A 17,466-nucleotide genomic window follows, 5' to 3' on the forward strand; every position below is an offset into this window, starting at 1 on the left:
TGCTGAATGCACTGACCACTTCTCAGCCCTTGTCATATCTGACCTACCAGTGGCACTTGAGAGTTGAGTCCTCCTTCCTCCTTGGGATCACTCTCATTTGGCTTGCAGGACACCACACACTCCTGATTTTCTTTCTACTTTAGTCTAATTTTCTGGCTTCTCTTCATCTCCCCAGTCTTTTAACACTGGAGTGTCCTTAGCACAACTCCTGGACCTTGCCTCTTTATCAGTAACTACACTAGATCCCTTGGTGGTATCATCTAGGGTCCTGCTTTTTCAAACCATCCATATTCTGATGACTCCCAAATTCCTATCTCCAGCCCAGAGCTCTCCCCTAAACTCCAGGTTTACATATACACCTGCCTTCCTAGCATCCCACCTGCATGTCTAATACCTCAAACTTGATGCGTCCAAAACTCAACTGTTGATTGTCCTATCAAAGCTGTTCTTCTCCACTTTATTTAATAATGCTCAGTCCACTCCTCCTGTTTTTCATGCCAAACACTTTGGAGTCACGCCTCATTTCTCTAACATTTTTTATTCAATCAAAAAATTCTTTATTTTCAGCCATATCCAAAAATAGCCTGCTCCTCATGACCCCCACCATTACTACCCTGGTCCAAGTAACCATCATTTCCTGCTTCCACCCTCACCCCTCTACAATCTATTCCCCACACAGCAGAGTGATCCTGCTAAACACTAAGTCAGACCATGTCATTCTACTACTCAAAACTCTCTATGCAAATCATATATCTGATAAGGAGTTAATATCCAAAATATATAAAGAACTCATACAACTCATTAGCAAAAAAAAGGTCTGATTTAAAAAATGGGCAGAGGAGCTGAATAAACATTTTTCCAAAGAAGGCATAAATATGGCCAAAAGACACAGGAAAAGATGCTCAACATCACTCATCATCAGGAAAATGCAATTCAAAATCACATTGAAACATCACCTCACACTTGTTAGAATGGCTAAGATAAAAAAAAAAAAAAAAAAAAAAAACCCAAGAGATAACAAGTGTTGGTGAGGATGTGGAGAAAAGGGAACCCTCGTGCACTGTTGGATGAGAATGCAAATTAGTGCAGCCACTGTGGAAAACAATATGGAGATTTTTGAAAAAAATTCAAAATAGAACTACCATATGATCCAGCAATCCCACTTCTGGGTATTTATCTACAGGAAACAAAAACACTCATCTAAAAGATATCTGTATTCCCATGTTCGCTGCAGCATTATTTACAACAGCCAAGACCTGCAAGCAACCCAAGTGTCCATCAGTGGATGAATATGGATAAACAATGAGGTATACATATACAACCGAATATTATTCAGTCCTAAAAAGAAAGGAATCGTGCCATTTGCAACATGGGTGGATCTTGAGGGCATTATGCTAAGTGAAATAAGTCAGAGAAAGATAAACACTGTATGATTTCACTTATATGTAGAACCTAAAAAAGGAACCCAACCAAACCAAATCAAGCTCCCAGATACAGAGGACAGACTGGTCGCTGCCAGGGGTGGGGGGTGGCTGAAATGGGTCGAAAGGTATAAACTTTCAGTTATAAAATACACGAGTCTTGGGGATGTAATACACAGCATGGTGACCGTAGTTAATACTGTATTCTAGATTCGAAAGTTCCATGGGGTATCTGGCTGGCTCAATCGGTAGAGCATGTGATTCTTGATCTCAGGATCATGAGTTCAAGCCCCATGTTGGGCACAGAGCCTACTTTAAAAAAAAGTTCCTAAGAGAGATCTTAAAAGTTCTTATCACAAGAAAAATATTTCTAATTATGTGTGGGGATGGATGTTAACTAGACTTACTGTGGTGATCATTACACAAAACGTACGTATATCAGAGCATTATACACCTGAAACTAGTAAAATCTTATATATCAATTATATCTCAAAAACAAAAAAAAACAAAACACCCTTCCAGGGTCTGGCTCCCATCTCAGAGCAAATGCCTATTTTCTTTTAGTGGCCTGCAAGATTCTAGAAGATCTGGCTCCCGGTTATTTCACTATCCACCCCCTGTCACCTACTCTGCTCCAGCTGCACAAACTTCCCTGCTGTTCCATGTTCTTCCCTGGAACCTTCTGGAATGTTCTTCCCCAATATATTTACACGGTATGCTTCCTCATCTCTTTCTCATTTTTTTTTTATGTCACTCTCTCCTAAGTCCAGTCTTCTCTGAACACTCAGCTTGTAACTATAATCTGCCCCACCAGCCTCCCTATCACCCTAGCCTGTTTTAATTTTACTTAGTTTCTATCATCTCTCTCCACTTAAGAATGTAAGCTCCAAGAGGGAGGAATTTTTCTGTCTGGTCTGTTTACTGCTATGCCCCAGGGATTAGAACTCGGTCTAGCACACAGTAGCTGCTCAACAAATGTCTGTTAAATGGATGACCAAACATGAAAAGATCTTCATCCACTGACTGCCAAGTGAACACAGACAATGACAGAGCATCTCCTATATGGTCGTGTATTTTAGAAACCCTGCATTGTGACATAGTAAAGAGTATGTAAATGCACAGAAAACTGAAAGGCTATACACCAAAGTGGTGAGAGAGATTACTTCTGGAACACAGGTGGAATTAGAGAATAGAATTGTAAGGGACAATTGCTTTAAACATTCGACCCCCGTTTTTCACAAAAATATATAAATTTATTATTTATGCAGTAAGATACACAGAGTAAAAAAAAAAAAACAAAAAAAAAACCCACAACACTGGATTGGGAATCTTTACAGCTAGATTCTGGTTATTTTCATACCATTTGCTACCTGTTTGAGTTTCGAGCAAGTTGCTTACCCTTTCTGTGCCTCAGTTCTTCATGTGCATGCACAAGTATGGTTGACTTTGCTTACCTCACAAGGCGACTGTGAGCTACAGTGTGCCAGGGCTTTCATCGGTCACTAAGCATCCTGTCTGCCTGTCCGTCTTTCCTAGATCATGTGTCTTTAAGAGAAAGTTCACAGGGTGGGAGACAGAGTTCCAAAAAATCTTTCTCCAAAGCAAGCACTCAGAATTAACAAAACGTCTCACTAGACCAGAGCCCTTTCTAGGACCAACGCTGTCTTAGGTGGCCCATCAAAAACCATTTAAGAGATGCCTGTTTCCAATTAGAAGACTGAGAAAGTCCTTGCACTCCCACGGCAACAGTCCAAGCCCAGACAATACATAAACTATGCCGGAGGGGAGGAAGAACTTCCTGATTAACTCATTCCAAAGAACAAAGAGCCTCTCAGAGGTGAGCAAAGAGCCACGACAGCTTCCACGCTGGGAGGCCTGCTCTAGGTACTGACAAATGGAAGAGCGAGTCTTTGATAGAGAAACTTCACAGGGACAAGGAGTAAATCAGCAAAGTTCTGGACAACAGCATGGGCTGATGGGACAGAATGGCATCTGGAAGGGTCCCCAAGCAAAAGCCTTTTGTGGTAGAATTCTCTTGCAGCCTACTCGCCCCCTATATTTTGCCAAGAAAGCCACGGTGCAGGAGAGGCTCAAAGTAGAAAGATACCACATACGTTATCAGAGCACTCAGACGTGGGTCCCTGCAAAAACGGAATCCAAAGACATGAGGAACAGCAACCCCAAATCCTCCTTGCTCAAATACTGACAAGACCAGAAAGGTCGCAGAGAGAGAGAGAGAGAGGAGTTAACGGAGTCCAGGGTCAACCCAGCCATTCTCTAGGAGAAACACAAAAAAATCAGTCATATATGCTAACTGCCAGACCTAAGAAAGGGCTCAGTTATTCAGGATAATAAAACAAATTACACTTCAGTCTCCTTGGTTCTTTTAGATAAAATGTCTAGAATACAATAAAATTATGAGATGTGCATAGAAGAAAATGTGGCCCATAATCAGGATAAAAAATAGAACCTGAACCAGGAATGACTGTTACTAAAACTGACAGACAAGAACTTACAACTATTATAAATATACTGTTTATACATACATAACACGTATGGGTGAAGAACTAAGGTATTTTGGGAGAGAAATGGAAAATCTCAAAAAACAAATAGAAATCTTAAAACTGAAATTTAAAAAAAAATGGCACTGAAAGGTCCTAACATCAGATCTGGACACTCTGAAAGAAAGGATCAGTGACCTGGAATATGGGTCAATCGCCATTATCCAAACTGGGGCTGGAAGGGCATGAAAGGGGCGGGGGTGACAAAAAAGTGCAAAAGGGAACTCTGAGGGATAGAACCTTCTGTCTCTTAATCATGGTGGTAGTTACACGGGTGTATTTATTTGGCTAAACTCATCAAACTGAGCACTTTAAATGGGTGCATCTTATTGTATGTCAGTTTTCCCTTATACCTTAATAAAGGTGGTTTTAAAAATATGTAGAAACTGATCAGGGTTTCCAAAAGTTAAGTGTCCTGCCGGGCCAGTCACCGCTCTCTGCCTTCAGATACATTCCTCTGCCACCTGCTTTGCTCTGCGTCCCAGGGGAGTGGGCTCCTCCAGGCTGCTTCCCGGGCTCCCAGACCTGATTGCCAGCCATGAGCAGCCAATGGAAGACCATGGTGGACAGGTATCTGGAGGGCAAGAACAAAGTATCCGGAGCACATTCTCCCGTTTTGGGTGTGTTTTGGGTGGTGGCTCTAGCCATAGCTGCGTCTCTTCTGTAGACCAACCTGCCAATAAGCTGGCTTGTAATGGTTTCAAGGGATCCTGGCTCCTAGGTTCTGATCACATCACCTCTTTGCTGTGTCCCTTCAGCCAAAGGAGGGATGGTAGCAGTCTCTTGCTGATGTTAATTCTGAGGGGCCTCAGTTCCCTGTGTGGCTACTCAGCTCTTCCATCACCCGTGTAACCAATTCCATATAGTCAATTTCCTCTATTTTAAATACTGAGAGAGGTTTCTGTTTCCTGATTGGATCTTGACAGATACACACCTGCCACAAGGAAGCAGGTGCCTTAGTCTGGCCAGATGCCTCATATTTACATAAGGAGAAAGGAACAGTTAGAGGCAACCTGTGTTTGAGCGTGGATAATGCCCAGAGCCAAAGAAACACATGAAGCAGAATGGTTGTTTTCTGACTCTACAAACAGGTCCTAGTTATGTATCAGGGCAGAACCACTATTAAATCATCCCATCCCTGCCCCTGTCATCGCAACCTTTTCTAGTCCCCTGGGACCACCAAGCAACATCTATAAAGGCTGGGCTTTACAGTGAACTGGTAGGCCCTGATGAGGAGCTGGGCACTTCTGAGGCTGGCTTTTCACAAAAGCAACAGGAGGTGAGGAGTATTCCTGCCTGCACTCTTGGTTCAGACAACCCACTCTCAAGGATCTCCACGTGGATGGATCCACTTCAACTCTACCCCTTATTTGCAAGTTGCAGTAGAGACTAGGATGTGTTCACTAAAACCCATTTATTTTTTTTTTCCTGGGCCCTCAGCCAGAACACATTTCCCAACTTCCCTTGCAGTTAGGTTGGGCCACGAGACTGAATTTTGTCCAGTGAAATAGGCCATCAAGTAACGAACATCACTTCCTGACCAGGCTCAGACAAACCTCCCGGGTAGAGTCAAAAAGTGGAAACAACCCAAAAGTCCATCGCCTGACAAATGAATAAATGGGTTATATAAGTACAATCAAATGTTATTCAGCTACAGAAATTTAGTACTGACACACGCTGCAATATGAATGAACCCTGAAAACGTATGCTAAGTGAAAGAAGCCAGCCAGAAAAGTTCCCCTATTATAGGATTCCATTCATATGAAGTGTCCAGAATAGGCAAATCCAGAGACAAAAAACAGATGAGTGGTTTCCTAGGGCCAGCCAGTGAGGTGGGGAATACGGAGTGACTGCTAATGGATTGCCAAAGTAGAATTGTGGTTGTTGAGGGCTGGGGAGGGGAGGTAGGGGGAAAATAGGGAGCAGTGGCTGGTAATGGGTTCAGGGTTTTGGGGGGAGGAATGATGAAAATATTCTAAAATTGACTGTGATGGTTACACAACTCTGAATATACTAAAACCACTGGTTTGTACTCTTTAAATGGGTGAATTGTATGGTATATGAATTATGTCTCAGCAAAGCTGTTACCATACACACACACACACCCCATCCCTGGCAATTCACCATAGTCTCTCTTTTTTTATCATCCAGCTGAAAGGAGAGCTGAGAATCGAAGAGAGTATGGAGCATCAAGATGGGAGGAGAGTGGATTGTCAATCACCTGGAGAAGAGACTGGCTAAGCACGATATATCCACACTGGAATGATGCATAAGTGAAAATAATTATGAAATTAACAATTTCATTATGTTAGGTCACTGAAATTGTCATGCTACTTGTTATAGCAGTTACCCTACCTTAACATACAAGTCACCAACATTAAGGCGGCATAGATTTCCTTGGTGATACCGACTAATTCCCCTCTGAGTTCGTATCATATCCCACTTTCACTGACACCTGGGATCCCACACTAGGAAAACACCCATCGCTGCTGACCCTGACCTAGCTTATGCAGCCCTTCACTTTCTGGATTGCCTGCTCTGGGACAAGCCCTACTTTGATGGTGGTATTACCAGTAATTCTGCTTTTATAGTTTTCTGTATACATTGAATATATAGGACTTACATATTTTTGTTTTCACACATATAAAGAAAAATTCAATAAATTTGCCTTCTACTATACCAAGCCCTTAACTGTAAGAACTCAGATATCACCATATGGATCTCTTCCAACTGTAGACCACGGCAGATTACAGAGTCATTCATTCATTCATTCACTCACCCATTAAAAAAATACCTACTGGGTGGCACAATGGTCTTAGGCACAGGGTAGACCATGGCTCCTGCAGCAGCCCCCCCCAAATTTAGTCTAGTGGGAGGTATGATAAATATTAGAAAGTAACACAGAAATAGGAGTGCTATGAGAGAAAAGAACAAGTGCTATGAGAATGAGTAACAGCAAGGACACTGTTTTTAGATATGGTATTCTCTGCAACCCCAACCTCTAAGGAAAGGGACATTTAGCTAGACACTGAAGGATCATCAGATTCAGTCTGGCAAGCAATGAACACTCCAGACAGAGGAAACATCCACAAGGAGAACAGCCTGCCCTCTTAAGAACTGAGGGCAGGTGAGAGTGGCGACAGGGCAGTGAACCACGAACAGGACAGGAGGCAAGGAAGGACCCAGGTCATGTGGGACCATTTCCATAACTTTATGCAAGGTTTCTCAATCAATGGACTTTTTTTTTTTTTTAAGATTTTATTTATTTGCGAGAGAGAGAATGAGAGACAGAGAGCATGAGAGGGAGGAGGGTCAGAGGGAGAAGCAGACTCCCTGCTGAGCAGGGAGCCCGATGCGGGACTCGATCCCGGGACTCCAGGATCATGACCTGAGCCGAAGGCAGTCGCCCAACCAACTGAGCCACCCAGGCGCCCAATCAATGGACTTCTACTTGGAAGAACTTCTTCTTGGAAGAACTCAGAAGCTATTCACTACATCTCACATTTTACTCCAAATGGCCTTCAAGATTCCAGCTCTTCTTAAGAAGCCTTTCTCAAATACTATCGTTAAAGGTGATAGAACACTGGTGGTTGGGATTCTCCATCAGGAAATAGAAGGACAACTCAAATTCACTCAGCTTCTTCTATGTGCCAGGCACTGTCCTAAATTTTTTATTTAAGATAGTCTTATTTAGTTCTTAAAACCATCTCATTCCACATATGAGTGAAATCATATGGTATTTGTCTTTGACTTATTTCACTTGGCATTATACTCTCTAGCTCTGTCCATGTCACTACAAATGGCAAGATTTCATTTTCTGATGGCTGAGTAATATTCCATTACACACACACACTCCACATCTTTTTTATCCATTCATCTATTGATGGACACGTAGGCTGCTTTCATAATTTGGCTCATGAGTAAAGGAAAAAAAAAAAAAGATTGGCAAGCCAAGAAACAGACTTTTTTTTTAAGATTTTATTTATTTATTTGACAGAGAGAGACACAGCGAGGGGGGGGGGGGTGGGAGAGGGAGAAGCAGGCTTCCCGGAGAGCAGGGAGCCCGATGCGGGGCTCGATCCCAGGACCCTGGGATCATGACCTGAGCCGAAGGCAGACGCTTAACGACTGAGCCACCTAGGTGCCCCAAGAAATTTTTTTTTTTTTAAGATTTTATTTATTAATTTGACAGAGACACAGGGAGAGAGGGAATGTAAGCAGGGGGAGTGGAAGAGGGAGAAGCAGGCTTCCTGCAGAGCAGGGAGCCCGATGAGGGGCTCGATCCCAGGACTTCAGGACCTGAGCTGAAGGCAGACGCTTAATGACTGACCCACCCAGGCGCCCCCCCCCCCCCCAGAAACACTCTTAACTCTAGAGAACAAACTGCTGGTTATCAGAGGGGACGAGGTAGGGGGGATGGGTGAAACAGGTGATGGGGATGAAGGAGGGCACTTGTCCTGATCAGCACCGGGTGATGTATGGAAGTGTGGAATCATTGTATTGTACACCTGAAACTAACATTACACTGTATGTTAACTATACTGGAATTGCAATAAAAAAAACCCCATCCCATTAATTACCATTATCCTCATTTCTTCCACGGCAATGCAGTCCACAGTTTCATGGGTTGTCAATAGCAGAGTGGTTTTGAAATATTTCTCAAATTGTTTGAGAGAGAGAGAGAGAGAGAGAGAGAGAGAGAGAGTGTGTGTGTGTGTGTGTGTGTAACATATAACCCATGTGATTGTATTTTTCCATCACTTGTTAACTTTAGGAAACCCTCATGCGTGGTCTTCTTCAGCACAAAGGCCTTCCCTGACACAAAAGTCAGAAGATGTGGGGACAAAAGGGAGGGAACAGAAGCAGGAATTGGATAGAAAAGGAAGATCTCTTAGGCCCAAGGAGGCTGGGGAGAGGACTGATGGAAGTGGTTTAAGTCCTTTGGGTCAATATTTTTCAAAAAGAAAATATGTATTATTGGCAAGGCAGCTGCTCAGAACATACTGAGATGGTCCATTTCTCAGAAGAATACTGCAACTGGTCTTTTGGTATAAAAAGTATATGAGAGTAGCTTCAATCTTCAGCTACCATCTAATGTTCTCATCATATATGACAGAGCAGAACATATAAAAGGGTGGCCCTACAGTTCCCAGAGGCCCAGGGCTCCTTTGGTTGTCCTTCAGGCAAACGAAAATAAGAGGAAGCTTTCTGGGCAGAGTTCCACAGATGACGCTGTGACATTATTAAATGAGTGTATCTAGAGCACTGTGCTAAAGCTGGGGAGTTCTGGCTCCAGATCTCTTACTGATCAGCTGTTATATCCTGGGCCCTTGCCTTTCTTTCTTTCTTCCTACTAAAATGAAGGGTTTGGACCAGGTGACTCCTTTTAAATTCACAGGATTCGTGTTTGTCTTCACTGCCAGGAAAATGATCACCACAAACATGGGTCCTCCTTTGGCAACACGATTTTAGTGACCTGAGACCAATGCACTATACAAGTGGGGAAAGGTCATCATTTTTCTACTTTTAACACCTAATAAAGAATGGTCATATAAATGCATGAATTAAGATGGTGAGAGAGAACAGTGAACATAAACAGAAGAAACAAAGAAAAGGACGCTGGCAGTTATGGCAGAGACAAGGAGCCCACACTGCCCTCCTGGGGGCATGTGTCCCTCCACCTGAGCAAGGACGGGGCTGGACAGCCCCAGGGGCGGAGGAAGAGGTGACCACTGTAGGTTCTGGAACAAGACTGCAGCCTCCCTGGCACCGGCTGGATTCTGTAACATTCATCTATCGCCCCTGCATGCATTTCTAGGCCCCACGGAGTACTTTCCTCTGGAGTTGGCAGTCTTGCCCCGAAGACACAGGGAGTAGAATATGAGAACATTCCTACTTTGTGCAGGCACGTCTTGTTCCTAACCTATCACTTTGATTCCAGTACTCCTCCTTCCAGACTATCTTTCTGCCTGCTGCCTGGATCCTTGGTCAGGTTCTTCTGGCTGTGTATCTAATAAAGTCCTGGCTGTAAAAACAGCAGCAAATGAAAGCTCCTCATACAGGATTCCATGCCACCGAGTGGCAAGCAGTTTAAGTGCGCAGAGCAAACCTGAAGCAGCTTTGAATGCGCTTCTGAATGCAGCTGAAGTGGAAGCTAGCAGGAAAAGCTAGCTGGCTCCAGCCAGCTTTCCTAGTCACAGAGAGCCCTTGCCATCTGAGGCTCAAACATGACTCATTAACTGTCAACCTTTAGTGACTAATTTACGGCCACGATTTGCTCCACTTCCTGAGAGTTAAAGGTCAACTGTAATGCAGGAAAATCATCTGTCCATCACTGTATTTCCCTTTATAGACACAAGGTGATGCCATCCAGTTTCTCAAAACCATACATAGTGCCAAATTCAACTGTGAATATGCTGCCACCTTGCCTGGCCCATAATACAGAGCCACTGTCTACTAGGGGCCCAGAAGGAAAAGAGCCACCGTCAGAGAGCAAGGTGGTTCCGGGGTGTGCGTGCATCCCGGCCATTCCGCTTCCCAACTGGAAACGCACTGGTCTTGGGATCACTTCATCCTGCCACACCCACTTCCCTTAGATACTGGTTTTCCATTTCACAAATTGTTTTTCTCTTTTATTACTTCAAGTGGATGGCAATCAGACTGTTCTGTTTGACAACAGTTACCTCTACTCCGTCTGGGACAAGACACAGTGGTGACTGACTTAAATGATCCTCTTAGTTTTTATTTAACAAACCATTTTTTTATAGCACTTATCATGGGCCAGGCATTCTGCCAGGAACATCACCAGTGGTAACTCATTTAATCCTTATAAATCAAGGGTTAATCAAGTATGATTATGTATAAATAAAAGTGGCACACACTACTTTGGCCTAACAGAGTTACAGGACCTTTTTTTCCAGGCTTAATGAAGATGCCCTTCCCGATGCTCCCTGCCCTGGGACGCTGAATTTAAAGACCAGTGGGGGAGAGAACAGGCACATTTTCATAGAGACCATGAAACCGCCCCTTCAAAAAGTATAAAAATCCTATCACTGTTTGCCAGTGTCTATGAGAGCAGGACACATGCTATGTACCCAAAAGAAATGTGCCATATGTGTACAAAAATCATGCGCAAGAATATTCATAGGAGCACGGTTCTTTAGCACCCCCAAATTGAAAACAAGCCCCAAGGTTTATCAGCAAACAAACGGATAGATCAATTGTGGTATATCCATACAATGGACTACTCTAGGGCAACAGGAATCAAGGAGCTACCGATACATGCAACAGCACGGATGAATCTCACAAACGTGATGCCGAGTGAAGGAAACAGACATGATGGAATACACGCTCTGTGACTCCATTTATATGAAGTTCCAGGACAGGAAAAATTCATGTATGGTGACAGATGTGACAACAGCGGTTGCCTATGAAGGGGTGGGGCTTGCCTGCAAAGGAGCCCAAAGGAGCACTGTGAGGGGACAGACATGTTTTATATTGCGATAGGGGCCTTGTTTACAGCGTATGTCCATTTATCAAAATTCATCGAGTTGTATACTTATGATCTATGCATTTTACTGCGTGTACATCTTGCTTCGCTATAAAAGAGAGATGTGACATCATGTGTGTTATGAGCCTCCTGAAGCCATGGGCTCCTGAACACATCTGCTGTCTTGCAGATGCTGCCAGGAGCAAGCCCACAACGTGTAGCCTGATCCAGCTGCTGAAGCCAAGCCAAGACTCTGAGAAACCAGACACAAGAGTCCTCTCACTCAGGTCACCTCCTACACTCACTTTATTCATTCCCTGTGGAAGATGTTGGCCACGGAAGGTTGATGAGGAGGTGCCAGAACTCTCTGGCTCTCAGGCTAAGTTTGAATACCCTCCCAGAGTTTTTTGTTTTATGATTCAAGATGACCAATTCCTGGCCCCAGCAGAGGGCAGGCCCAGCAGTAAGTTTATCTGGGCATGGCTCTCACCATATTCACCTAATGGTGTTCCCCTTCCTGTATCTTATCCGGGGAAGAAGGGAGACTGCAGGACTAAAACATTTAGGCACCTGGGATTTTGTGAGGTTCAACCTGGCCAACTCCTAGTTATCCTCCAAATCCACAGTAGCTGAGTTTGAATGAGCACATGGCTGCCCAGGTAGAGACTACATTTCCCAGCTGCCCTTCTGGCTACATGGAGTCATGTGACTATGCGTTCACCAATGGAATGCGAGTAGAAGTGTCCCTGTGCTAATTCTACTTGCTTTAAAGGAACTTGTCCTGAACTTCCAGTCTTTCCCCCTTTATATAGGCTGGAATACAGAGTAGGAGTGACCTAGCTTCAACTAGAAGGGGATAACATTTTCACAAATTCAGAAGCTACAAAATGGTCAGAAACCAGGTCCCTGAACAACTCCCGGAGCAGTGCTAAGCCACTCATCTGGCCCACTCACTGCTATACTGTTAGGTGAAAGAGCAATTTCCATCTTACTCAAATCACTGCATTCCGGGTCTCTTTGTTACAGCATCCTAATACCCCCAGCACACAAGCTTTTGAGGCTCCTTGTCTCCAGGCAGGAATTTCCAAGTCTCACAAACTCCATCTAGCCCAGAAATTTGTATTCAAAAGTTCAGGTTATACTAGTAAATGAAAACAGCACCCTCTTCTCCTATCCTACAACAGTCATCCAGTTGCTTAAACACATCCCCCACAGTCCACAAGATACTATCAACCTCTTATTCATGTATCTGAGGTCCTTTCAAGACATAGTCCCAGCCTCCACACTTAGCCTCAGGGCATGCTTTTGCTTCCGGGGCATCCTGTACTCTAATCGCCCTGGATGTTCCCTGAAGGCCCACTGCACATGAAGAACACTAAGCTCCCATTTCTGCTCTGGTCAAGTAGAATGGCCTTTTCACCACCCCATCCCACACTCTCTTCTGCATGTGAGGTAATTCTTACTACGAATTCCAAACCCAGCCCTAAAGACCCCAGGGAAGCCTCTTTAAAAGCCCCAAGTGGAAGGACTTCCTCCCTCTGTTAGACTTCCACAGCATTTGGGGCAAACCCTCATCAAGGCATTTATTGCTCTGAGCTCTAGGGCTTTAGTTACATGTCTGAACTCATGGCTGGAATATACGTTCCAAAGACAAAATCCATGAACACCAAGACCAGATGCCTTGCCCATTTTCATAACCTTGGCATTTAGCATCCGATCTGGCTCAGTGAGGGTTGAATGAAAGAAGAATTTAACAGGCAGCAGGTCTCACTCTTACCTGTTGAGTGCAAATGCATAATGGAATTTAATATTATGCTGGTCGGCCAAGTCACATGTAGGCAGCATTTCCAGGGTCTCCACCAGCTTCACCATGGCGTCATAGTCCTGTTGGCAAGAGGTTCCAAGGTGAGAAAGACAGGAGACCCACAGCTCTTCTTAGGTTCTTCTGAATGGTTATCAACCTAAGACTGCCTCAGCATTTAAATACAAGTGTTTCCCTACAGACAGCATTTAGTGAAGTTACTTACAGCCTATAACATAACAGGATTAAGATTAAAAACAAAAACAAAAACAAAAACACAACAACAACCCAAAATGAATGAGAGAGAAGGTGGACCAAGAATCCCTGCTATTGGAGGCCACAAAAGGATCAAGGGGATGAGGTTAAATCCAAAGGCAACAAAAGCAAGCAAGCAAGTCCAGCAGCCCAGAAAAAGCTCCCACGCCGTGAGTGCAGAAGAGTTAAGAGCATGAGCAGAGCTGTGGGTTAAAATGAGCAAGATGGGCGCCTGGGTGGCTCAGTCGGTTAAGCGTCTGCCTTCGGCTCAGGTCATGATCTCAGGGTCCTGGGATCGAGCCCCACATCGGGCTCCCTACTCAGTGGGAAGCCTGCTTCTCCCTCTCCCACTCCCCCTGCTTGTGTTCCCTCTCTCGCCGTGTCTCTGTCAAAATAAATAAATAAAATCTTAAAAAAATAAAAATAAAATGAGCGAGATATAAACACACACAAAATCTTATAGTCACCTAGCATGGGAAGAGAGCAGACATGCCAGGTCCTTCCCATTTTGCCATAAAGAACTGAATTCATCTAAACCAGGGTTTCTCCACCTTGGCACTACTGACCCTTTGGGGCTGGCTCCTTCGCGGTTGTGGGGGCTGGCCTGGGTATTCTGGGAGGTTAAGCAGCACCCAGGGCCTGAAGCCGGGAGATGACCGCAGCACCTCCCCCTCACCCCTAAGCCATGAAAACCAATAAGGTCTTCAGACCCGGCCACACGTCCTCTGGTTGAGAAGCAGGTCCTAAACTGCATAATTACCCAGGGAAAAACTGCTACTGTGTTCGTCTCAGCCGGGTCCCCTCTGAGCAGTGCCATCTGCTACCCTTTCGGCCAGGCTTCCAATCAGGGTGACTGGCCAACTCACTGCCAGCCAGCCACAGTTCAGTGAGGAGGGCTGCCCACTGAGATCCCACGCCTGTTCTGTGGCTCTGCACCTTGATGCTGCTGCTCAAGAAAAGGCGGGAGTGTATTCCAAGAAGCTTCTGGCTTACCTCTGAGCCCTACCAATGGAAGGTTATAAAAAGAAGAGGGGCGTGAAGGCCAGGACAGAAGGAGTTCAATGGAAGACAGACTTCAAAAACAGGTCATTTGCATTCTCTTGTCCCCTGGCCATCATTTCATCATTGTCAAAATCCCTAATAGCATCTGCTATTAAAGCCAGTTAGATGCATCTGTTTATCACCAGGGTGTGCGTTCCTTAGCAGTTGATTCTTCTTTGCTCAAGTCATAAGTGGGTGCCTCTCTCAATTTGATTTAAAGACCTGTTGTCAACAACCTCCAATATGGCTTTGTAGAATTCTGCATGGAAGGCACACTGTCCAGTGTTCCCCCCAAAGGGAAGCAAGTCAAGACATCCTTACAAATGGCTCGACAGCATTTAACTTGGAGGGAGGAAACACTCCCATTTCCTGCATGGTACCGCATCCCATAAACTCTGTCTCAAGCACTCCTCATGAGGCTCTGATGCTTGTTTTAAATCTTTTTTTTTTAAATTAATTATTTATTTATTTGAGAGAGAGAGAGAGAGAGAGAGAGAAACAGCATGAGAGGGGATAGGGTCAGAGGATGAAGCAGACTCCCTGCTGAGCAGGGAGCCCGATGCGGGACTCGATCCCGGGGCTCCAGGATCATGACCTGAGCCGAAGGCAGTCACTTAACCAACTGAGCCACCCAGGCGCCCTGATGCTTGTTTTAGAGTAAACTTCTGCATACCATGGGTCCCGGATGTGCCTCTGCTACTACCCTCCCTGTCACTGATGGACGGGGTGCTCAACAAAGAAGAAAGTGACAGAGGCCTAAAGAAAGTAGCATAGCCGGGGAGTAAAGAGCAAGGACAACGTCGCCTCAGTTGAATCTGTTAACTGCTGTGTGACCTTGGACAACTTACTTAACTTCTCTGTGCCTCATTTGTAAAACGGGGATAATCAGAGTATACATCCCATAAGCTTGTGAAGAGGATTAAGTGAATTGGGATTCGCCAAGAGCTTGAAACAATGCCTCGCATAAAGTGCATCTAAACTGTTAAATTCTAAGTTCCTTTTATCGGTACTGTGAATGAGGTTTGGCTGGAGTGGCCATCTGATGCGACAAAACCTCCAATGTTACCCACACAACAGATATGCTAGGGGACCTATGACCTAGCCACAATCCTCTTTTGTCCATAAACCAGTTAGCTAACCATCTGGCGGGCAGAAGAGTGCTTCACGTGAGGAATGAACTCCTCAGGCCAAGGAAGCGCTCCGCATGCACTCATCTCTGCGAAGGGGGCTCGTACCTGGATGTCGCGGTAGGACAGCAGCAAATTAATGATGATGTCCGAGGTCAGGACTTCGGTGTTGTCCAAGCGAAGTCTGATCCGAGCCAGCTCCTTTGCCAGTTTGTCACCCTGGTATTTCTCTCGGGCTCTCCGGATGTCGTTTAACAAGGTTTCTTTGTAGTAAGCGCTGGAGAGGAAATAGGAAAACCTCCAGTATCATCTACCTACATGTGGGACTCTGTTTCCTTCGGCAGCTCAAACCACCTTGGTTCTCATAGCCATGACAGAGCTGGACACAGGGAGGCCTCTCCCAGCCCCGGGCCTCCCCGCACCAGCAGAGACAAGATAGGTCCTACTTGCTAGTCGCCTTTTGTGGGAACTAACCATTCAACATCAACAAATTCAGTTCATTAGGACCTTGGAAATATTTTCAAAGTTGACCCCTGTCAGTATTTGGATGACTCATAGGACTTGCTACTCAGCCCACCCTATCCCCTCTGGGATTTTCCAACACAGAGAGAGCAAGAGGTGACCTTACTTGAATCGCTTATTTCCCCCACTATTTTAACACATTATCACAAAGCCAAATACAAGTCCAAAAACCATGAAACACAGTATAATGAGAACGTCCTTGACGTCCATCTATCAGGTATCCCCACCTAGACAGAAATCACAAAGCTTTTTCCAATTGGCCAAGAGCCAGAAACTGGGTGTATCCATGAGCAATCCCAGAAGCTGTGCCTGGAAGCTTATGGACAACCTCTGCCTTTTACTCCCACTCCCCTGCTCATTTTCGACTGCCAGAATGCTTTTCTAACGTAAAACAAAACTTCCTTCCTGGGAGCATCCAGATAATAATAGGGATGTATAAAAACATCTAAAGCAGTTCAAATCCACACTGGAATCTCTTACCAATGCTAATATCTGGTACTTGGTTTAAAACTTTCACAAGTGATCTAATTTGATGTATAGAGGCCGACTTACAATGACCATAGATTGATTTAAATATGTTGTCTACTTTCCAAGTAATGTTTTAATGGAGACTGGGCACTGCCAAGCAGTAATCTACAATCAACCGGTTAAGTAGCTCAGAGGACCTCACTATAGAGAGAAAAACTAGGCTGTTCATGGGGGAAAAAAAAAGGAGCAGACTCGTCATGATCTCAGGGTCATGGGATCGAGCCCTGCATCGGGCTCTGTGCTCAGTGGACAGTCTGCTTAAGATTCTCTCTCTCCCTCTGCCCCTCCCACCCACACTGTCTCTAAAAGAAACCTTAAAAAAAAAAGGAGCAGGCTCAATTTAACAGTCTTCAGAGAAAGACAAATACATAAGAATAAGAATGAATGTTACTTACTTTTAATAAACTTAGACCTATGCCAAGTAAATGTGAATATAGTACACAGCCTATGCCTACGCCAATGCTCATAACATTTAAAGAATGCAGTGGTGCCCCACAGAAAGCACTCGGACGTAAAATTATCAGTGCGTTGCTTTAATTCTTTGTTTTCTTATTTGTCTCTTGTCATCCCAACGAGCAAATTAGCAGACTCCACCAGTGTTTAAAATTCTGTCATTAATCTTAGGAGTCATTAAGTTGGGTGACAGCCACTGTCCATTTGGTGGACTATAAAGGCATCAAAGATATTAAAGTGTTATTGGTTTAACCTGACAAGTGAGAAG

The 17,466-nt window shown here is 44.5% G+C and overlaps 1 protein-coding gene across 1 annotated transcript in view; it reads right to left on the reverse strand.

Annotated features, from left to right (window-relative positions):
• MAP3K15 (mitogen-activated protein kinase kinase kinase 15) overlaps positions 1-17,466 on the reverse strand; it is a 122,977-nt gene that overhangs the window by 59,917 nt on the left and 45,594 nt on the right. Inside the window, exons 5-6 of the mRNA XM_045875677.2 lie at positions 15,804-15,972; positions 13,249-13,355 (exon numbers count right to left, since the gene is read on the reverse strand). Of these exons, the coding sequence (XP_045731633.1) occupies positions 13,249-13,355; positions 15,804-15,972 (276 nt within the window). The remainder of the gene's footprint in view (positions 1-13,248; positions 13,356-15,803; positions 15,973-17,466) is intronic.

This window comes from Mirounga angustirostris, unplaced genomic scaffold (genome assembly GCF_029215605.1).
Source record: "Mirounga angustirostris isolate CCGP_5_RB_7025 unplaced genomic scaffold, mMirAng1.0.hap1 SCAF_11, whole genome shotgun sequence".
In the NCBI taxonomy this organism is placed as follows: domain Eukaryota; kingdom Metazoa; phylum Chordata; class Mammalia; order Carnivora; family Phocidae; genus Mirounga; species Mirounga angustirostris.